This window comes from Saccostrea echinata, unplaced genomic scaffold (genome assembly GCF_033153115.1).
Source record: "Saccostrea echinata isolate AGI-Se365-2 ecotype Australia unplaced genomic scaffold, CSIRO_AGI_Sech_v1 ptg000028l, whole genome shotgun sequence".
Lineage (NCBI taxonomy): Eukaryota > Metazoa > Mollusca > Bivalvia > Ostreida > Ostreidae > Saccostrea > Saccostrea echinata.
The window spans coordinates 16,624,724-16,649,960 of record NW_026889777.1 but is presented as its reverse complement, the minus strand read 5'-3'; the positions used below and the strand labels follow the sequence as shown (position 1 = coordinate 16,649,960).

Here is a 25,237-nt window from a genome sequence, read left to right as displayed (position 1 = left end):
ATGATGCTAGTTATTTACATTCTCCTGCAATTTAGTCTACTTGTAACATCGCAAAAGAGCAAAGTTATCATCGGACTATTCATTGGTGATGAAACGTTACCATTTGGAATTCATCGTGCTGGACCAGCGATAGAGCTAGGGATTAAGAGACTGAATGAAACTGTTGGAGATAAACTTGACGTTGAAGTGATTCGGCATATTTCTGGATCTGAGTGTGTTCCAGAACTCATTGGGATTTTTGCAACAGCTGCAGCTAGGATGTACCATGAAGGAAAAATAAATGCAATTATTGGACCAAGTACGTATAAAACAGATATTGGACATCGTGTAAAAAAAATTTAAATGGACCTAAAGCATCAGCGATAATCTGATTTAGGCTCAATATACCTATTTATAATAATGTAATTTCAAATTATATAAATATTTCTCAGAATATGTGCGTGTGGCCATAATATTTGATATAGTAAGCTAGGACTTAAAATTACTATACGTATATTCGATGAGTATCTATTCATATTGATTACAGAATTGAACAGATATGCAACTCATATCTTTCTTCTAAACACATTGAATAGTTTTTTTCCGGAAATATCTCTAATTAGAAAGTGATTGATTGATTGTATGTTGTTTTACGTCCCGTTCGAGAATTTTCACTCATATAGAGACTTCACCATATACCGGTGAAAAGCTTCAAATTTGGACCTTTACTCGGCACTCAGGCCATTGAGCAGTGAGGGATCTTTATCGTGCCAACGCCTACTGTGACACGGGGTCTCGGTTGTTAAGGTCTCTTTCGAATGACCCGCAACTTTCACTTCAAAGTGCCGAGCGCTTTGCGAAGGAACAGTTGCTACCTATTTTCTTTTATCGACTTAGGTCAGTCGTGGCCGTGATTCGAACAGACGACATTCCGGTCACGGAGCGAGCGCTATACTGACAGAGCTACCGTGACGGTTATTAGACAGTGAGATTTTATATTGAGAATTGGAACACCTACTCATGAAAGAGATGTAGATAACTTTTGAGTTTTACTGTATCTAATAATATTTACATGTACTTATTAGGTTTTTAAATGATTCGGCATATTTCCAAATCTGAGTGTGCTCCAGAACTCATAGAGATTGTTGCATTTAGTGCAACAACATGGTACACTTTCCACCAAACTGCATCAGAAATTGTGTGTGGGGGTGAGGGTGGGGAGTTGTTTAAATGATATACAATAGCGTCTACAGCAAAACTCTATTCTTGAAACAGTAGGAATGCATTCCCAAACCCCGTAGTACAATGGGCCTACAAGAATTAATCACGATGATTGAATAAAACATATTTGAATTCAAAATTTTGGTGTCCCCAGAAACCGCAAAGGAATGGAGTCAATAAAACATGATCGTGCAGATATCCATATTTCGTCCTCAAACTGCAATTATAATCCATGTACCATCTTTGATTTTCATTCCTGCTTTCCTTTATCAGAGGAATGATAAATCCTAAAGAGGAAACATCAAATCTGTTTGAACAAATATATATTTCGCTAAGTTGTCAAAGCAAATACCAAGTTCTTCTGGAAAATTCAAAATCGATGTAATCTACTTTCTTCTAAGTGTATTTAATTTGTGCGAAGGAAGAACTTATTTGTCAACCCAAATATGTAGTTCGTCCGAACGAAAAACAAACTTGTCAGAATCATAACCTTATTTGTCTGTACATTTTTTCCAAAAAATTATATATATTTTTTTCTTTGCTTGTACGGCACCATACAACTGAATTATATTCCGTATTTATAAAAGTTATAGCTTTCATGGATTTCTGTTAAAATTTGTTAGATTCTAAAATAACAAAATGTATAACCTTGTAAAATTAAAAAAAAAAAATGAAAAAATAAATGTATTTGCTTACAAAATCATTAAAATAACCAAGAAATTTTCGAAATGCTGACTTTGATTGAAACTGTTGAAAGCCCTGATACATCATCTTATTTGTCGGTATCTTGCCTGTTTAAAAGTTGACCGTATTCAGAGCATGTTCTAGTGTACCGAATAAGTTCGAAACTTACACACCATATGCAGGTGATTGTAGAATTTTACTACATAAATTCATGTAAGAAGTGACCGATTGATAGTCGTGCCGTTTGTCAATAGTCTAATTGTTAGTGGGCAATAAACGTTTATAATCAGCAAAATATCAAAATATGAATCGGATGAAAGAGAAAGATTAAGATAACAGTTTTAATCAATATGCACTGTGACATGCCTATCGTGCGAATTTTATTAAGTGTTAAAAACTCAATAGGTGGAATCTGAAGATAACGACCAGAAATCGGGTTCAAATGTCCATCTGAACATTATATTGGGGAAGAGCAAACATGGAGCTTTTAAGAAGAGGTGGAATCAGGTGCCATGGAGGAGTAAGCATCCCTTGTCGATCGGTCACACCCGCTGTTGCTCATTTGAATGATCGGGCAAACGAAAAATCCGTAGACAATTCAGTGTGAAAATCATGACCTGACAATTTGTATAAAAACGTTAGTCAATATTCGACTTAACGATAGATTATATATACTAACAAGGTTATTGTGTCGACCATAAAATTTGCGAATTGCTGACAAAACGAGACTGTTGATATCCTTGTATTATCAATTTTTTGTCAATAGCTTGCTTTGTTTTAGAAATTGTTAATAAGTAGAAATGCTCTCGTGTATCGAATCAACTGGGAGACATAAACTCCATATGCAGGTGATAATGGTATATTGCTACATAAATAAGGGAAATGTACGATAAAATTGTAGAAGTCATCACGTTTATCATAATTTTTTGCTAGTTTGCCATTAGATAGTGTCTGTCTCTAATTAAATATCCAAATATGTATAATAGATTTAAACACATATATCATCTTTTATTACATTTTTATTGCATGTTCTTCCAACGTTCGTCAGAAAAACGCAAGAGAATTAAACGTTAAGAATCCAATCTTGTTATCAATCACCTTTTCTTTATATAAACTTTGTATCACTCAGTTGTGATGGAAGTCATATTTCAACGGGGGTCATTTTTTATAGGTTGCACATGTAGAGAATTGACCCCTAGGGTTCGTTTTCTACACAACTTACATTTCTCTACGGCTGTGTGGTACTTTTTCAACGTTTTCAACCTTGAAAAATGACTCTCGTTCATTATTTTACGGGTTTATTACTCGTCTTTACACCAGCAGTCCCGTGTCGCATTTCAACTAATGAATGTGTTACATTTCAATCTTCGTTTTGATATCCCTTTATTGGTAGGAGTTAATATTCTGCGTTCTTCTGCATGTTGCAGAGAAAACCAATTTTTAAAATCTTAAATATTTTCATCCTTAATACAGATCTTGATAAGGAATAAACAAGCAGATAGGCAACATGTTCTTGAATGTATTTACAAGCAATACTGAGATACTGGATAAGCATGACTGCAGTACTATGCTTAGCCGATTTCAATTTCAAAATTCAGTTACAGGAATTTCAAACCTGTTTTGAACAGAATGGCCTAGATTTCTTGTATAAATGTAAAAAAAAATTTAGGTATACCGATGTTTGAAGCAGACTACACTAGACAAAATTGCTAATGCACCATTCAGTATTTTAATCTGCCTCATCGACACGAGTAAATTTATATTGCCGTCTTGCCTACTGCAGTCAAATTTTTCGATGTCTTTATTTGAAAAAAAAACCCACAAAGGAGTGACCCTTTTGTGCTCTAATTTCCCAAAGCCGATTGTGCATCTATTCTCTCAAACGATATCAAGCAGATCTACTAACATGTCGCCTAGTAGTCACTTAAGCTTTGGCATCTGTACCGGCCGGGTTATCATGCTCACTTATTTTATTTTTATTCATATATATTAACAAAGAAAATATATTTATTCGTACAGATCTCTACTAATATTTATCAGTAAAAAAAACTGACTAAAGAGATTTCAGTTCTTACAGCTACATAAACAACGAAATAATTAATATTTCTAGCCTGCAGCGAACCAATGGAGTTCATAGGAAGAATGGCCTCTTACTGGAAAATCCCTGTATTTGGAGCAAGTGCAGCCTCAGAAGTATTAGACAACAAAGAAATCTACAACACAGTGACTAGAATGGCGTACAGTTTTGGTCATCTTGGTAACGTATACATAAATTTATTCGGACGTTTCAACTGGACTGATATAGCAATTCTCTATGATGCAGGAAAACGCCTTGTTCATACTGTTTACCATTTGAATTGGATCATAGCGAATCATGTAAACACACAGCTTATAGACGCCGGACTGACTTCTACCATTCTTAAGTTTTCCTCAGATAAACGACAAGGATACAAAGACATACTCATCGAAGCCAACAAAACCTCAAGGGGTATACATGGATCTGAATTTGATTATGTGTTCGATCAGTCGAGCAATGGAAAGAAAGAGACACACAAACTTTTTTTTTACTTTTTTTTTTTTACAGTTTTTATCATCACCAGTGACAGTGTGGCTCTCAGAAATTTGATGTTGATGGCACATTCAATGGGCATGACTGATGGAGATTACGTTTTCCTGTATTTCTATGCCTTTCATGGGTTTGTAACTGGGGATATTGCTTGGAACAAGAACGACGAAAACGACGAGGTTAATTTTATAATACTTACTAGTAAATCACAATCTGATTAAAATCAGATCCTTGATCCGCTCCTTTATTTTTTTATTGTCGCTACACAAAGCGACAATAAAAAAAAAAAAGGAGCGGATCAAGGATCTGATTTTAAGTAAATCATATATTTCTACATGTAACCACCCTAATTAATTTGGAATTCATTTTTGATATAGACAATAATTTTTACATACGTGTAAGTTGAAATTATAATAAAATCAAGGTATGCTTAAGAATTTCAAAGAAATTTTTATTTACTGCGGAATCATTTTAATTCGTTGGAGTCAATGTTCGTGAGTAATCGAAATTTTAGTTTCGTACATACGAGTGGACGCAATTTCGTTGGTTTTCGGTAATACTAAATTCAATTAATTGATAGTTGGAGAAGTCAAAGTTTGTGGATAATTTGTAAATCTGTTGGTAAAGTACCCCAGGAAAACCACGAACATTGGTACCCCACGAACAGTGATGATTCCTCAGTATCTTGACACATACATTTGGTTATGATTTGTTGAAATATCAGTTTTGTGAACAGAGTTAATATATTATTTATTATCAAAAATCATCGAATGGACACGTACTTAAAATTTTGTCGACGAGGGGTTTAAATTGCTGTAAGACTAACGTTTTGGGTCAGAGTAAACCTTTTTTTTTAATTAATTTTAAGCTCTTTGGTATATGTTTCTTAACAGTATGATTCATGCCGGTTGTCCTACATTTAGTTTAAGATTTTGGAACTTTTAAAATTATAACTTTAGATGAGAAGGAAAAAAATATGCATAAAATTGCCACAGGTATTTTTATCTTATAGATATAAGAGTACAATTAACGACTATGCTATTCTAAAATACCATTTAATGAAAACAACACAATATTTAAAAAAAAAAAGGGGGGGGGGTAATGTTATTTTCTATTAATTTGTTAATTTCAAGAATGCAAAACAGAAAAAAGGCAAGCATGTCTGTATCTAAGATGTAGTGTGTGTGCACCTAATTGTGTATCTGTCTGTCTGTCCATCTGTATGTATGAATGTATTTATTTCAAATGATTTCAGAATGTTAAGAAGGCTTACGAATCCTTGCTTGTCGTCAGTCTCTATAAATCAAGCAGTAGGAAATATAAGGAATTTGAAGTCAAGCTGAAAAACGAGTCTTTGGAGTTCTACAACTACACTTACAAAGAGCGGGAAGACGTGAGTGTTAAATCTAACCATTAAATTGATGAAGTAATCGTGATCTTCTAACTATAATAAGGTGAGAGATAAAGTGAAATAAATGTATATAATTATTAAAAGCTCATCCAAACTTTTATGGACATCTTTTTGTAGATGAGTGCCATTACATTTTTTAAGAAAAGTAAAGTACATTTGTTCTCAAATAATTATTATTCTCAATAATTAATATACAATTGTAATTGCAGATTGGTGCGCAAAAGCACTCTTGAATTTCAGAATGTTGTTGGTCTTTCCCAGTTAGTTTCACAAAAGAAGGCTGTTCAAATTAATAGGAACATTTAGAAACGATACTAATTTTGCATAAAACATTCCGCAGGATGATTTGTCAAATACCAGAAGGGACGGAAAGGTTTAACAGTTGATTTGTAACTTTCCAATTGCAAACTTCAAACAGACCTTTTTTTCAATATGTAAACTCACTTTTTGCCCTTACATTTACTTGTGCAAAACACTTTAATTCCCTCACAAAAAATACCCCATAGAGTAAAATTTGATTTGTATACAAAAAAATTAGATGGTAACAAACAAACATTTTTCATATCCGACTCCAGGTTTCACTTTTTTTCTCTTGTCAACCACTATTTGGTGTTTTCAAACTGCCATTATTGTCAAAATTGATAAATGGAGACGGGTGAATATTCAAAAAAAGGTTGACAGATTAACTACAGAACATATAGATATCGACATAATGAAGATATCTAAACTCAATAACTATATCTTGATGTTACTGATGTAATATTTTGTATATATATCCAATTTCAATCTTTGGAGTAGTTTTTTGATAAGGGACTTAAATCATTCTGCAAATGTTAACGTAAGGTAAAAATTAAATTTACGATATATTTATTTATAAGTAATTCTTTCTCTGTAAATTTTAATTTGAGGTATGTCCTCCTGACTCTGGTTATATTAAGGATTTTTCCAGAAGTATGAATTTAGTTATCTACATATAAAGCGTGACGCAAAATTTAAAAGAAAATTGGTGTGTGCTATTAACTGAGCAACAGTACTGAACAAATACATTTGACCATTTTGCAGTAAAATTGTACTTTTTATATCAAACACCCAAACCTCAGATAAAATGGCAATAAATATATTCTTATTTTATGTCACATGGTCTATTTAAAATATATTAACAAAATATCAATGAATGCGCATTATTTATTGTGTGACCTTTTTGCACAAATAGGATATCATATTTTGAGTATAAAACTGTAAACAATGTTATTTTCTTATATTAAGATTTATGTGTCTTTAGTGGTGATGGGTTTAGAAATATCGTGTTATTTTTTTTTAAATGAAATAAAATTCTGGTCCAAGTGATGTAAATTTTGATAAAATGGGCCAAATAAAGCACATTTCAGGCTGAGAACAAGTTTAATTTTGTCTGGATTTTTTTTTCTATTCAAGTGAATCAGCAATATTTGGAAAAATGTTATGAAAAATTTGTAAATTGTGTTCGTAAAATATCATTTGAAACCTGCATTGAATATTCCTGGCATGTAATAAGTTATCGTCAAAATGTCTGTGAGTAAAAAATGTAGGGCTAAAGTTTAAAGATATTGAAGAAAACAAATGTGTAAATTTTGATAATTTTCTTCTAAATATCCTTCCGCCACAAGAAACAGTCCACCATAAATCTTCTTTCTTATTGATTCTCCATATTTTTTTTTTTTTAGCAGTTTTTAAATTGAATATTTTATAAGTGTCATTGTTTATGTTGATCAAGTAACAAAAAATTAATTATAATTGATAATTCTGGAATATGAGGTTCTGCCGTAACTTTGCTCAAAAACAGAGGAGTGACATACCTTAAAGCACAATATTTCTTAATTAAACAGGGAAATGATAAGACTAACCGTGGAAAAAAACTTTCAAGTTTGGAATCAAATACATAGGACTGGGTAGTTATCTAGGCACAGTGTCAAAATGTTATTATCAGAACACTGCAAATCAGCTGAATTGTTCGAATGGCTTACTTGCTTTCATAATTTTGAAAAAAAATTCCCATAAATTTTTGATGTTCTACGTTGACGATCATCCTAATTTTACTGAGTTTATCATCTAATTAAGAGGAATCCACGATTACCAATTGAAATATATTTTATTCAAATTTTTTCATTTAAAGACATTGAATTGGATTAAATTTAATTGGCTTACACATAGATAAATCCTCATGTGATGGCGTTTTATAACTCCTTCCTCTTATATGGGGAAGCTCTAAAGGAGACAATTGAGGACGGAGACGATTATAGAGATAGCACTCAAATAAATAAACGAATCTGGAATAGAACCTTTGAAGGTAAGATGATTAAAAGAACAAAAAGGCCAGGAATGTTGATTTCGATATTTATCATCATTACCCGAAATCCTCTATGAAAATAAAAATAATAAGAAAAATATTAGCTAAAACGTATCGTAAAATTTAGAACTTTTAATCAAAGCAACATTTTTTTCAAAGAGATTGCATTCCAAATATACTAATATTAAAATATACTTTCACTTCTTATTTTCATATATATATATATATATATATATATATATATATATATATATATATATATATATATATATATATATATATATATATATATATATATATATATATATATATATATTAGGGATGTCAATTTTGTCAATAATTCATATTCGAATATTCAATGAAAGTATTCGAATATATTCGAATATTCGATAAAATTAATAAAATTTGTCTTATTTTAAATATGCATCATCCTACTCTCAGGAAAGGTTTAGCGTAGGAATACTTCACAGGCACTTGGGGTCTGGACCCCCCCCCCCTTTTCCGTTTTTTTTTTCTTTTTAAATATGGGGTCGAGTCACCTTTTTCCTATTTTTGTATTCTAATATGCACTATATGTTATCAATAATGTAACTCTTTTGTCTCTATATGCTGTTTTTAAATATACCGTTTTCGACTGATACATAAAAAGAGAGAAGGCTTGCAACTCTTTTCTCGTCGTCTGCCTCACCTCGCTTAAACTTCGCCTGACTATTTATCTAAAGCATAAGAACACATGGAATATGCATACATCAATAAATTTGTTACATATTCTTCCTTTTCATATTTCCATTTAATTTTTATGTGCCCCCGATTTGTAAATATTTCGATTAAATCAACCGCATCTAGGGTAAATTTTGTTGATGTGCATTAGCTGGGACGGAAGTGCAATAACGGTAACTCTAACTTTACAAATGTTCTGCATTAAAAAAAAAATCCAGGCTTTGAAATAAAAATATTGAGAAATTTGGTTGTCTAAGTCGTATGTTAAATGTTAATCTTCGTCCATTAGAATCTGCTAGTTAGAGCTATCTTGATATACACAAAACTTACCGTTACATATATTATGAAGAGAAAATTCGGGATTTTTTCCCTCTTTCATTTAAAGTTCCGAATGACATTACACTTAATGATGACGCCCGAAAATACCGGACACTTCCGTCCCAGCTAGTGCACATCAACAAAATTTACCCTAGATGCGGTTGATTTAATCGAAATATTTACAAATCGGGGGCACATAAAAATTAAATGGAAATATAAAAAGGAAGAAGAATGTGTAACAAATTTATTGATGTATGCATATTCCATGTGTTCTTATGCTTTAGATAAATAATCAGGCGAAGTTTAAGCGAGGTGAGGCAGACGACGTGAAAAGAGTTGCAAGCCTTCTCTCTTTTTATGTATCAGTCGAAAACGGTATATTTAAAAACAGCATATAGAGACAAAAGAGTTACATTATTGATAACATATAGTGCATATTAGAATACAAAAATAGGAAAAAGGTGACTCGACCCCATATTTAAAAAGAAAAAAAAATGGAAAAGGGGGGAGGGGGTCCAGACCCCAAGTGCCTGTGGAATACTTATATTGGAAGTAAAATTGTATGAAAACTTTTGTAGGTGTACAATAATAAATTCCATTTGATATTTTTTATTATATCAATATATATATTAATTATTCATTCAATGATCAATTAATTTATACTCTTCACGCCTTTGAGACATTCTAAGATTTCATTTTGTTGTCCTCGATTCAGATCCGATCGTATCTTACAAATAAAAAACTATAAAAGTACGTTTTGTTTTATACATAAAGCATTGTGATTGTACAATTCTTTAACACCTTACTCGAAACAAAATACATGCAATTTAGTAGATCTATAAGATAAGAAAGTAATGGAAGAAATCAGGCGATCGAATTTGATCGCTAGTAAATTAAACAGGGATAATTCAAGCACTGTTCTAATCAAAATTTATCAATCACAGTACTTTTTTTATGAAATCTGAAAAACACCGAATATTCGAATCTTAAATTCATATTCGAATATCAACTCATCGAATGAATATTCGAATGTTCGAATATTCGTTGCCATCCCTAATATATATATATATATATATATATATATATATATATATATATATATATATATATATATATATATATATATATATATATATATATATATATATATATATATATAAAATCAAACAACTTTCAAATATTGAACAGGTATCAATGGACAACTTCACATCGACGCCAAAGGCGATCTAGATGTGTACATGACCTTACTTGATTTAGATCCAGATACCGGAGACTTTATCGTAAGTGTTTGGTATAGTTTAAAACAGATGTATATGGAACCTCAACATGTGGATAAGAAATATTTCTATCACCTATGATGGTTATATCTCCCAGATTATTCGATACTCAAGAGCTAGCTTTGAGTACAATCAATTTCTAAACCGAGACAGGCTACAAGGATTTCAAAATACCGTCGTGAGGCCCTTGTTTTCATACTTAATTTAAGTAAGGATTACTCCGTTTACCTGATCAATTCATGGGGCTCATGGCGATGATTACTCCTCCTAGGCACCTGATCCTACCACTGAAATTAACAGAGGTCCGTTTTAAGCGCTGTTACCTTTCATCAAGACAAAGGGCTCACTGAGATCTGTCGACAGGGGATGCTTACTCCACCATTTCACCTGATCCCACCTCTGGTATTTCCAGGGATCTGCATTTTCTCTATGTTCAATTTGTATTGTTTTATTAGATTTAAGTTCGATCCCTGTTAGTTTTCCTCAGCATATGTTATTGAACTGGTATAGCCGACTTCCTTGAGTTTACTTTCATTATTGGTGGATGGGATTGTCGCTGTTTCTTACAGTTGATTTTCATCCTAAGTTGTTAAGAATGGTGTGGCTCACCTTTTTGAGTTTATCTTTATTGTAGATTGTTGGGAGTGGTACGGCTACCTTCTTTCAATTTACTAACTCCAATGTAATCCATTGGCCAAATAACAGAGGTCCACCAGCAAACAGTCCTCCTTGTGGCTTCCTGGGTGATGCACCAGAATGTTTCAACAGTGAAGGTAATACTGTAAAGAGAACAAGCATTCTGAGAGTATTGCATTAGCAATACTAGTCGCCTACTGGCAAGTGTAATCTGGTTCCCGTTAAAATTGAAGCGGAACGAAATGCAAACTTGATCTATAAAGTCACATACCAAAAATCAGCTCAATATCTGCAAGCGTTTAGGGAAAAAATGCGAAAACCCTTAAAAATTGAAAAGGTCCTTATTCCGTCAAAAATTAATGAAGCCGAACGAAATGCAAATTTGTTCTGTAACTCATGAAGATACACTTAAATACCAAAAATCAGCTCAATATCTGCAAGCGTTTAGGAAAAAAGTGCGGAAAACCAAATGGAACAGACAGACAGACAGACAGCTAGACAGACAGACAGACGCAGAGGAAACATATAGTCCCCTTCGGATTCACCGGTAGGGGACTGATAAAAGAAATCTTATGTGAGAAATACGATATTGTTAATATTTTGATTGAAGATTGAATAATTCATATGTAAATGAATTTTTAATACGGAGATACGAGTATATCAATTTATCTAAATGACCTTCAGTTGATCTTCTTGATCGATTTCGAAATATGGTAGCAATGCAAATGATACAGGGAGATAAGTAAGTTATTTTAAAGGAGGGATTTGCTATTGTCATGTTTGACAGAAAAAATAAGTTTCTTAATTGTAGTTTTATATAGGAGGGTCTCCAGAGCAAAAGTTACATGAATTTTGTGTAGTAGTTTTATTTCTGATAAGCAATTTCAAAATCGTAATTCTTGTTCCCTAACAAAGATTGTTTTATATTTGATTTTAACAAAATGAATATAGAAAAAAAATGCATAATTAGTGATAAATCTAGGGAAAAAAACAAAGTTCAAATTTGCAAATTTCTTTTCTTTGTAGAGAGCGTACTGGTTAGAGTTTTATCCGTAGTGTTTTCTGTCGTCATCCTGCTCTTCTGTGTCACCATGTTCATAGTTTACAGGTAAATTATCTCATGTTCGTACTATACAGGTAAATTATCTCTTGTTCAAACTTTACAGCCGTACAGGTAAACTATCTCTTGCTCGTATTATCTTCTGTTTGTAGAAAAACAGATCAAATTCCGTAGTTTACAGGTGAACTATCTCTTGTTCGTATTATATAGGAAAACTTGTATATCTTCTGTTCGCACAGTAGAGCTAAATTATCCTCTGTTCGTGGAATAAAGATCTTAGTCCATACTATACAGGGAAACTATCTTCTGTTCATAGTATACAGATGAATTGTCTCCTTTTCGTTGTATACATGTAAATTATCTTCGGTTTGTAGTAAACTGGTATATTCTCTTCTATTCTTCTAGTATACAGTAGTGTTTCTTCTGTTCTAGAATACAGAAAAAATATTTTCTGTGTGTTATTTCCTGTTTCTGATATCCATGTATATCATCTTCTGTTTTAAAATCCATGTGTAATCTCCACTTTTAGTATACATACAAATTTTTCTGCTGTATGTATTGACTATCCTTGTAAAATATCTTCTTTGATGATAACACATTAACAGTACTCATGCACAAAATTCCAATCAAGTAAAACAATTGGGAGGAGAGCAAACACGGACCATTGAAAGCATCAGAGAAGGGATCAGGCACCTTGGAGGAGTCAAATTCCCTTGTCGACCTGTCATACCCACCGTATGCCCCTTGTCCTGATCGAGTAAATGAAGAAATCTGTAGACAATTCGTTATGAAAACTATGGCCTAACAATTTGGATGAAATAGTCAGTCAATGTTTTACCAAACACCAGATTGTATTTGCAATCAAGGTCATTGTATCATCAATTTATTTGTCAGTAGCCTGTCTGGTTTTTCTGAAATTGTGCATATTATAGCTCTTGCGTATCGAATCAACATGAAGACATAAATGGCATATGCAGCAGATAATGGTATATTACTACATATATAAGGGAAGTTGATGATAAATAGAAAAGAGGTCATCAAATTTATCATAAAGTTTAGTTTTAGTATGCAATCAGTGTTTTTCTCCAGTAAAACATTCAAATATGAAACAGATATGCCAGACTCTATGATGTCTTTCATTTAGAGTTCAATGTGCTGTATCGAATCAACATATGAATTAAAATACTATTATTGTTAATCTATTAAGCGACATCAATATATCAAAATGTACAAATTAAAGGCAATTTTTCTTTTCCTGTAGTCCTTTTTGAATAAATTTTGCTTCATAAAAATGCAAAGAATAGGTCTGCTTATAATTGTGCATAATTAGCCCCACCCCACTCAACCATCCCCCACCTTGCGAATTTCAACTGATTTTTTTAAAAATAATAAAGTATTCTTGAGTGTATGAAACATATATATCATGTGAATGTCTAAAATTCACAATATGGTTGTCTTTGTTAAAATTTGATTAATATATCATGAGATGATTTACACATTATATGTAAGTAATGTTTTTTAAATAAATAAATACAGTAATGAATGTTTATCTATAAAATATAAATCATCTCACAATCCTTCTCATATCTATGGTTAATAGGTAAATCTTCATCTGTGTTTAGCACACTCTTACACGTAGATTATCCAATTTTAAAGTTCTCGGATTAATTAATTGACTTCGTTTTTCGCATTATTACATTTTGCATCGAGGTCAAATGTAATAATTTCAAAAGAGTTAGTTTTTATATTTTGCGTTATTACCTTCTGCGTTAATCTTGACGTAAAATGTAACAACGAAAAATCTAATAATCTCAGTTTATTACATTTTTCGTCGTTGTTATATTTAGTGTTGACGCATACCATAATGTTTAGCTACGACAGAGTATCTTAGACAGTTTTCAAATTTTTGGTAATCTATCATTTTAAATATGAATGACCATATCAAGAATCTAAACTACAAATCAATGATGGCTTTAGAAGTTGGAACTACATTTTTTTTCTTTACACTTGCACACCATTACAATTTTTGAGATCCATATCAATATTATATTAAATGAAGTATGTTTTCTTTAACAACTCTATAATATAAATGACATTTTCACAGAAAAATGAAGAGAGACTCTGAGTTGTTTAGTAATTGGTGGAAGATTCCTTGGGAGGACATCACACAGTCTTCGAATGTAAACACCAGATTCTCAAGCCTGTGTCTATCGGAAGCAAAAGTAAAATATTTTTTTTACACTCTGTAGGAGTTTTAAATGCATGTTCTCTGAAACTTTTTTTCATTATCTATGACATACGGCTAAATTGAAAACCTTTTTCCAAAGTAGAAAACTGGAACTGAATAAATTGTGTTTTGTACTTATCACATTGTATTTTATTCTTACTGAAAACTTAAAGTAAGGCTACTTTTCACTGTAAGCGTTACCACTGTGAAGAGTACAGTAAGCATGTTAAAATTTGGTAATTCACTTAAGGCCCTTTAAGTCACAAATAAGGGAAAAGTCTGTCTTGGAGCTCAATCAATTAAAAAATAACATGATTATAATGAGACAGATGATTTAATGATCAAGTATGCTTTATCATTTTTTCAGTTAAAAGGTTTATCAGATTGTGTGAGCATTTTGGATAAAGAAGAATTACGTATAGCATACTATAAGGTATGGTTTTTATTTTATTTTCTAAAACTAAAAACAATTGCTTGGTTTATAAGCCAAAACACCAACAATATGAGAACATGTTCATGCGCGTAAGTCCCTGGAACCAACGCAAACTTGGGGACACCTCTTTACGAAACATGCAGGGTTATATTTTATTGTAGTTGACATTACTTTCATTTTTGTCCACTGGTCATGAGTGGTAGGGCGTTCGCTTCATGATCGGTAGGCCCGGATTGGCGTAAAATCTAAGACTTCAACGTAGATAGTGACTGTTACTTTGCCTGGCATCCGGCGCTAGAAGCCTTCAGATGAGACCTCAAAAATCGAATTCCCGTGTCACGGTATAGGGGTCACTCAGCACGAAAAGAACCCTCACTACTAAATAGCTCTGAGTGCCGAGCATAGATCTTAATTTAAAGCCCTTCACAGGTATATGGTGATGTCTTTATATGAGTGAAAAATTTTCGAATGAGACGTTAAACATTATACAATCATTCAATTAATTTTTGTCCACGGATTTTGGGAGTACTCTTCATATGCGAGCTCCACCTGAGGCATGAGGCATTTTGAATCTCAAGTGAACATAAATGTATTTATATACATGTATAACAAAGACCTATGTTGTAGATGGGCTGCATAAATACATATATTTACATCCACTGAATATTTTCTCCTTTGTTTCTAAAGAAAACACTTGCCATTTATCAGTTCGTGAACAACACTAGGCATATCACCTGTACGGATTTCTTGATCAGTGGTTGTTCCATCAATTAAACGTACAATGACGTACATATCAATAGTACAATAATCAATCTTTTTAACCCTACTTTAAATGATTATTTATAAAGATATAAATATAAACAATAAATGTCTTTCTTGGGTTGTTAGTACGGAAATTAACGTCGCAGCTATTGCAGTGTTACGCTTACGCGGATTATGTATTTTTTCTGCAATAGCTGCGACATTAATTCCTGTACCAAAGAAAGCATTTTATTATATAGCTAATAAATAGTATATAATGAAAAACTACTAAAAGTCTAAAGAATTTTAGCGTTCAATATCTTGGCGTTTTATTGAACGCTGAGTTTGTATTACGTAAATGAGTATACCCGAAACATTCCAAATACGAGCGTTCAATATCGAAATGTAGATACAGATATCTTAATAGAAACACTTGATTTTGACTCATTATGTAACTTTCATTGGTCTTTTTTTCCTACAGGGAACCAAAGTTTCATTATCAAAATCAAAACGAAAACATTTTACAACGAATCGGAGAGTCTTTATGGAATTATTACAGGTATTTTTTTCCTCCTAAATGAAAAAAATGTTTATTTTAAGGATGTCATTTACTCAGGGTTTTAGTTGACAAATACGGATTCGTATAAAGTGCAATATCTTGCATCAATCTTGTTGTAGATTGACAAAATAACTACATTGTATGTAATAAATCAATATCCAAATTTATTTTAGATTTTATATTTCATTTTGTACGATTTGAAGAAAATATTTTAAGATCAAAGGTAGATTGGACAAAAATCAATAGTTTTTCATTTCATTTCTTTTCTTTCTTTTTTTTCTTACAATATTATTTTAAAAGTTGAGTTTCTTTGTGTTTTTAAATATCATTTTGCAAATATAATGTATGTTAGACTCAAGTGTTATTTCCGATAATTGGAATGACAAAAATCTAAAACAAAAACCATTCCAGACAAAATAGAAGAATTAAATAATTGATTGGGGCTATGAATCCGTGTGGGTTAGAGTTCCTTTCTTTAGATTATTGTAATATTAGACTAAAATTGGGTAGACTTTAGAAAATCCACAATGGACTCTGTTAATTAATTAGCAAGTTTATTGTACAATCTCTAATTGTTAAGTCATATTTATTAGCACTATCCTATTTTCATCATATTGCATTATCCAGATAGTTTTATTATTTATTTTCCTAATCAGACCTTTGGTGTTTATTCCAATTATCACGCAAGCCAATTGCTTGATCACATCATAAAAAAATAGACAGTTGTTCCTAAATTCAAATCAAATAGGTGATATCACCAAATCAAAAAGGTGATACCACCTATACGAATATGTGATATCACTTATTCTAGTTGAATGAGTGGTAATACTCTTTTGAATAGGTGAAGTCACCTTTTTGAAAGGTGATATGTGATATCATTATATAGCAATAAATACCAAAACGGCGCCTTATAGATTTGTTTTATTTATTCCTGTACCAATTAGGCAATATTTTATTTTAGCTTCGAGATGTAAATTGCCACAACCTGGCGAAATTCATCGGACTTACTGAGAGTGATTCAGGAGTATTTATAGTAACAGAATTCTGCTCACGTGGTGAACTAAGAGTAAGACCACACATTGTAGAAAAAGAGTTATTGAAAACTCTATCCACTGTACTAACGATTAGAAGTAATTTGTCCATTTGTTAAATTTTGTTTGAATTACAATAATCTATACTGTTTAGTTATGTAAGTTCCTTTGAAAATTTGCTATACTTAGATTTGCATCAATACAGTTTCTCTTAAAGTTAAATTGGGATGTTTTTATTGAATATTTAATTCACTAAACAATAATGTATCTTACTTACTGATAATAATAACTTAAAGGTACTTATTTTTCATGTTGAGTAAAATTTCGGATCAATCTAATTCTTCAGGAAAAAAATCCGTGACAATAAAAAGAATATCAAACAAGTTTATTATTGCCAAAAATATTTTCTATAAATTGTGATGTTGTACAGCAAGAATTAAAAGCTTATAGATATTGAATACGGTATTACAGAAGTGCAGATAGAAAATATTCAGATTAAAGAAAGACCATACCATAAACTTTTCTCTTTAGCTGATACATGGTACACACTTTATTAATGAATGGAGGTTCTCATGAAGTTATCATTGTGTGTATTGTCAAATTTTAATACTGAAATGAAAGCATAAGATTTTTCTGCTATGATGAAATTTTCTGAAAGAGACTTATAAGTCTGGCTTATGTTACCAAGATATGTAAAGAAAATATCTGACTTGCTACATGCTGTACACAAACAGAAAAAAACAACACATCTACTGCCAATATTTGATGACATTATTGAAACAAAAACATAATTACATTTTACTACTTAATGTTTGAAGCAAACATTGTAGTTGCCTACTAAGCTGATGATGACAGTTTCTGTGTTATATAATCTCTTATTTGCATTTTATTGTTTGTTAAAGAATCTTCATAAGTTTAAACTAGACTGAACATTTATCATACTGACATATAGGTACTTCATTTATGACACAAATTTGTAATTTTCCAGGATATCCTGAGCAACGAATCTTTCAAATTGAATGTGGAGTTCTGCATTTCTCTGATATGTGATATAATTCAGGTAATATATAATTATTCTTTTAATACATTGATAAATAAAACATATTGATTTTGATGAATGATTTACAGACAATCATGGAATCTGAAGAGACGTATAAAGATTATAAATATGTTGTATATTTATAAATTCTCCGTGTTGAATTTCGTTTATTAATATACATAATCTGATTGTCTTAATTATACTTATGTCAGATAAAAATATGTGAAGAAAATTAAGAAAAGAAATATTACTTTTTGCTTGCCGATGAAGATAATTTTATTTTTCATCAAGGCAATGGAGTATATTCATTCCTAAAATATGTGTAGAAAATTAAGAAAAGAAATATTACTTCATGCTTGCCGATGAAGATAATTTTATTTTTCATCAAGGCAATGGAGTATATTCATTCCTCTAGTATACGATTCCATGGTCACCTTAATAGCCAGAATTGCGTCATCGATAGTAGATTTGTTCTCAAAGTCACAGATTATGGGATTCGGTCCATCAGAGATTTCGATATTGACGATTGTCGTGAAGGTGAGGGTTGTAATATATATAACAAAACGGTACAAACTTTTACTATGCAATGTAATGTAAAGGACAAGGTATGGAAATTTCCGGATTTAGCCACTTTTTTAAAACATAAAAATCAGGGTTAAAATTCAGATAGCTTCGGACTTTGAAATGTAAATGATGCTTGCTTTATAGTAAGAATTTATTTTGATTCAAAGCATACACAGAAGCCAAAAGACGGTGATAAAGTAGAACATTTTACCAAATAACCTCAGTTCTGATGACAAATCCCGACTGCGACTGAGGTCGATAAAAAATAGGTAGCAACTGTTCCTTTGACAGGTGCTCGGCACTTTGAAATGAAAGTTTAGGGTCTTTTGGATGAAACCTTAAAAACCTAGGCATACGTTGGCACGACAAAGATTCCTCGCTGCTCATTGGCCCTGAGTGCTGAGTAAAAATCTAACTTTGTAGCCGTTCGCCGGTATTTGGTGACGTATATGAGTGAACAGTTCTCAAACGGGACGTAAAACAACATACAATCAATCAATCAATTCTGATGAAATTTCATTAAATTGGAGATATTTTTTATTTTGGAAAACATAGAGACAGACTTCCATGTTTGCTCTGCTCCCAAATTGTTGTTTAAATGGACTTTGAGATTGAATACTGTTCGTTATCTCCATATTTCATCTGACACTTGTGCATGAAGTGTTTGAATTTGGTAGATATGCAAGCTTGTTATTTGCGTTTTCTAAAACAAAATACTCTTCAAAATTAATGAAAATTCAAACAAAAAATGAGTAAATTAAAAAAAAAAACTGACAGATTTTTCGACCTTCTTGTGACCTCTTTATATCATCACTTAATATCAATACTCAATTTGTAACAGAGATGACAATATTTTCTTTTATTCTGAACAATTGTATCGTTCTGAGAGACACCCCCATACCAAGGTCAAAAGGAGTTTTAGTCTTTATTGTCCTTTCTCTTTTGAAAATGTTTAACAAACTCCAAAGGACGTTCCTGTACAATGTAAAGAAAAATATATATATAAGAGTGTATACTTGGCAATGATAAAAAAGTAGAGAGATTTCTTTGAAAAAAAAAATAGCGTCAAATCAGTGTAGAACAGAGACTTTTTTAAAGTAAGGCGTTCATATCAAATATAAAATTTTCTCTTAAAACACAATGAGACAAATCAATTTGAATTCCATTTTCGTAAAATCTTATTTTTAGAATGTCTATGGTTGGCCCCGGAGATGCTCCGAAAACATTCTTTAAAGAGAGAAATTTGGGAAATGCAGAGCGCTGACATATACAGCTTTGGTATAATACTGTATGAAATTCTGTCTCGGAAAGAACCGTTTGAGGATGATAAAGACTTTTTGACTTTGGAAGGTGTGTGTGTACATACATATTAACAAGTATAAATATAAACATATAATTGGGACGTATAATTTATGTTACTTAGACGTTACAATGCATTATTTCTCACTTTTCAATTTAATATCCTGAAAGTGAAGGCACTACTTTCTGCAGTTTTTAAAAAGCTTAATATCCTTCATAGATGATTTGTGATCTGTTTGAAAGACTGCAGCTAATAAAAAATCCTAATTGCAGAAATGTTTAGTCAAAAATACGTTATGCATACCTTCAAAGTTTATTTATTTATCTTGTGTTTTAAAAGGCTTGAAAATTTACCGATAGAGAGTGTTAAATCCTTGAACATAAATAATTTGCCTGAAGACACGTAGCAATGTGTTTAAAGTATTTGATCGTTTTAATATTTTCAAAAGATGTGCACCTAGCCGACAAAGAAATTCATAGACGGTCATTGAGAATTTTTAAAAAATGCTTTTATTGAACGTTTCTTAAAATAAAGTTACTATTTTCATGCTTTGTTTTCATAATTTTCTCCAAATCCATGATGTCAGGAAAAGTCAATAGAAAAAATAGAATTGAAGTTATACCGTTAAAATATTTTCATTATTGTATTCCTGGACAACATCGTATTTTTTGCTTTAATTTGACATACCGTTTTCAAACATATTCTATAGATTTATTTTTACTTTTAATGCATAAAATAAAGTTGTTCTAATTCAATTTTAGCATTATTTTGAACATGTCCTCTAAGTATATATTGGACTATATTAGGAATGATTCAAAACTGACAATTAATTTCCGTTTACTGTAAAACAAGTTTTATTGAAAAACCTGATCCCTCTAGTTCTTCAGTCACTGTAAGATTACATCAGGATGTAAGAAGATTAAAATTACAATGCTTCATTCAAGAAATATTAGAAAAGCTTAAAGACTTCGACGAAACACCATTTCGGCCGAGACTAGATATGGTGGAAATAGACAAAGACATGGAGATGTTAATGAAGAGGTGCTGGGACGAAGATCCTAAAGCGAGACCCACCTTCGCTGCCATTCGAAAGGATTCACGTAGATTACATTGGTAAAGCTGAAAAATTCATATAGACTACATTAGGAAATCTGATTTATTCATTTACTTACTAAAAAAAGTGAAATAATATACGTATCATGTGTTCGTCCTGGATTTGGTTACATTAAGACTTTCTTGAATAAACTAATTTCCTAATCACTGTAAGATAATAGTTAATTAGTTTCAAGTTTTTTTTATGCCACTGGTCCTGAATATCAAATACTTTCTACGTATTAATTCTAAGTCCTTCATTAGTCTCCAAATTTTCTTCTGAAGGAATAAATCTGGTGACAAGTTACTTGACACCCTTTTGTCTCGGATGGAGGAGTACGCAGATAACCTTGAGGGTTTGGTAGAGGAGAGGACCCAGAACTTGATAGAGGAGAAAATGAGATCTGAGGAGCTACTATACCAAGTTCTGCCGAGGTACCAAATTCAGATTGTCAAATTTTCATATTTGGAGAAATAAGAAATTCAATAGCATCAAAATATTTAAATATGTCCATCAAGCACTACATTTACAGGATTTGTCTATGGCCTGTCTATCCATGGTTTTCTAAATGATTTCAAATTCTTTATAATTCATTGACATAAAAAGCCAAGGAATACAATAAAATAAATTAATTTAACACCTCCTGGCAAAAAATGGTCTTCTTTGCTTCAAACTAAACATAAATGAAGTCAGTCTTTATAATCAGTAATCTCCCTCCTTTTATCTGTCATCCCTCAACATTCATTTTCTCTCTTTCTCTCACTCCTCCTTTTTTCTCTCTCTCACAGAAAAATAATGCCACAATGACAAGATTTATGTTCATTTCATATATTTTATGTTTGTATTATTATGTATTGTGTATTTCAATTAAAAAGATTGAAAATAAGGTTCTGTCGTTTTGAAATATCATATCGGATTGATAAAACAATAGTGCTCAACAGACTTAGCCTACTTCTCAATCTCAAGAAGTGTATATATCTGATTAAAATATTTAAAAAAAACTATAAAAATAATTTCATGCATTCTTCTTAAATGAATTGATGTCATTAATAGAAAACAGAGAATCCACTGACTGAATTATCTTATTTATTTCAAACTGTACGATACAATTTCTATGAATATGATAATTGTTAATGAAGGTTTACTAAACAATTATTCCAAATCATAAACCACCATGACACATGTATTTTTATTTGATAAAACAATAAAACTGACATGGAAGCTAACTTAATTATTTATTAGCTTTGAATTTGAATGTTCTGGTACTAAAGACTAAAAATGTTCTTAAAACTTCTTAAAACATTAAATTAAAAAGTGAAAAAAATAAACATTAAAAAAAATCTTTTAACATAATTACGATTGTTGTTCATTTTAGAAGCGTTGCCATTGAGCTTAAGAGTGGTCGAGTCGTAGATCCAGAAGCTTTTGCATGTGTGACCATATATTTCAGTGATATTGTTGGTTTTACCCAACTTTCGTCTGAGAGCACACCCATGCAGGTCACTGTAGCATAAATACAGAATTCTAGCTTGAATTTGTTCGATCATTTATTGAGAAAAATAATCTTATCCTTTACATGATACTTATTATTCACCGAAGAATAAATTTGAATAAATGAATATATAAGATTTTTTTTTACAAATCTAATGATGCTATAGGTAAATCATTTTTTTATATATAAAGTGTAAGATTACAAAAATGATTTACAACAACAATGATTTCTGAACATAGTTAATTTCTTCTGTAGGTAGTCGATCTGTTAAATGACCTGTATACCTGTTTTGACAGAATTATCGACAATTATGATGTTTACAAGGTAAGAATACATATTATAAACACAGTCAATTGTTTATGTGGTCAATATCTGAAACTGTTTTTACCTGTTAACTACGTAATTTCACATCATTCTTTATAAAAAGAAAATAGAGAATGAATGGAAAATATCATTTTGACAATGTTTCCGTAGATTTTCTTCCAAACTCTTTTTCCTTTTGTATTATTCATGCTTTAGGTTGAGACTATTGGCGATGCCTACATGGTTGTGTCTGGTCTGCCCCAGAGGAACGGTGACCAACATTCAATAGAAATAGCGAGAATGGCTTTATCTGTTTTAGAGAGCGTAAAAAATTTTAAAATCAGACACCGACCAGACATGCCTTTGCGCGCTCGGATTGGAATACATTCTGGTACACAGTTTTTTTTAAAATCACTCCTAGAAGCCAGATGTACTACATGTCATTTGAAATACATACCATAATAGAAAATTTCTTACTTTTGAAAGAATATGTATTTAAAGAATTTGTTTTTTTAAAATTTGGTTTTGATTTTGAATTTTTCCATCTATTTTTTGACATGAACGTTTGCTGTGGCTTTTAAAAACCCTTTCTTTAATATCTTTTTTTCAAATTAAATAAATTAAATAATAATTCAAATTTTACAAGTTTAAAGAACGGATAAAGTGATCTTTGGATCAACAGTAACTAGTTGTCAGATAAAAACTGTATATAATTGCTGTAACTCCAACAGGACCAGTCTGTGCTGGAGTGGTTGGTCGTAAAATGCCTCGATACTGTCTGTTTGGGGACACTGTCAACACGGCGTCACGAATGGAGTCAAACGGAGATGGTAGTATTAGTATCAACTTATAATCAACTTTGCTATTAATGTGAATAAAAGAAACAAAATTTTATTTTCTACGTCCGTTTGAAAGGCTATCACAATTGAAAAAAAAGTGACATTCTTTTTGTCTAGTGCATTCATATTCCAAATTCTGACAATTGAGATTTGCATAGTTATTAACTGATTCACTTTTTCGACAACGTTTTCTTGATAACGTGTTAATTAATCAAAGCGTTTAGAAAAGGGGAAATTCTATATAACAACTAATAGAAATATCTTTTATTTGCAAATTGAAAAATTACTGTTTAAATCTAATTTTGCGACCAATATCAGAAGACACATGTCATTTAATTATAAATAAGGTTTCAATTATGTAAAACTTATTAACTGACAAAATTTTAGTGCCATACAATTTTAGATTGTGAAGAACATAATAATTACCTTTGATATATACAAAATTGAAATTAAAATGTTTAATTTTGGAATTTTTTTAATAACAGCAATGAAAATACATATCAGCGAAAGCACAAGAAATTTATTGTACAGAAATCCCGAATTCTTTCTAGAAGATCGAGGGGAATTACAGATTAAGGCAAGGGTTTCCATCTTCATATCCACACATTAATTTTAATTAAATGTGAGGAAATAACTTCCAGATACAGAATAGTGTTTTTTAACATAGAATAAATAATATTTGTACTGTACGTATGTATAAATCTTATGAAATATTTTGAAATGTATGCAATCACACCTTGCATAAAGGTTACAAGAAGTTAGCGCAATCTTCAGAATAACACAATACGACAAAAAGTCTTCCTCATGGCTGCTTAGTTGGTAGAACACGAAGGTCGTGGGTTTGGGCCCCGGCCGTGACGAACCTAAGTCGAAAACAAAGAATAAGGAGCAGCCGTTCCTTTGCCAAGCCATCAGCGCATTGAAGTGAAAGTTGCGCGTCTTTCGGGTAAGACTTTAAAAACGAGACCCCATGTTACGACAGAAATTGGTACGACAAAGATGCCACAATGCTCCAATGGCCCTGAATGCCGAGTATAGGTCTAAATTTGAAGCCCTTTATCGGTATCTAACGTTGTGTCATTTGAGTGAACTAATCTTAAAAGGGGTGCAATAATACAATCTACCTTCTTCTGAAGTTCTTAAGATTCCGATACCAGTGCAAAGATTTTATGTTTATAGAAAAAATGCTAATTTGATTAACATAAAAACATTTCTTGGTGACTCAATAAATATAAATTTTCTCAACATACCATTTTCCCTGTAATTAGTAATGGTAAGCTGAAATAATACATGATTGTTAATATAAACAAATAAAACCTCTATGCTTACAATGCGTACATATCATTGTATTTCAGGGTAAAGGTATCATGAAGACGTATTGGCTGATACCTCCTACGTCACAACCAGGGATAATTTAA

The 25,237-nt window shown here is 31.5% G+C and overlaps 1 protein-coding gene across 1 annotated transcript; it reads left to right on the top strand.

The window, feature by feature from the left end:
• Positions 1-25,237, top strand: LOC133193576 (atrial natriuretic peptide receptor 2-like). Its single transcript, XM_061329537.1, has 20 exons — positions 1-298; positions 4,469-4,629; positions 5,706-5,843; positions 8,052-8,187; positions 10,414-10,505; positions 11,137-11,307; positions 14,793-14,858; positions 16,081-16,158; positions 17,120-17,224; positions 18,178-18,249; positions 18,618-18,765; positions 19,981-20,142; positions 21,037-21,205; positions 21,470-21,619; positions 22,561-22,684; positions 22,933-23,001; positions 23,197-23,371; positions 23,712-23,810; positions 24,305-24,396; positions 25,175-25,237. Exons 1-20 carry the CDS (start codon positions 1-3, stop codon positions 25,235-25,237), a joined length of 2,568 nt encoding a protein of 855 aa, XP_061185521.1.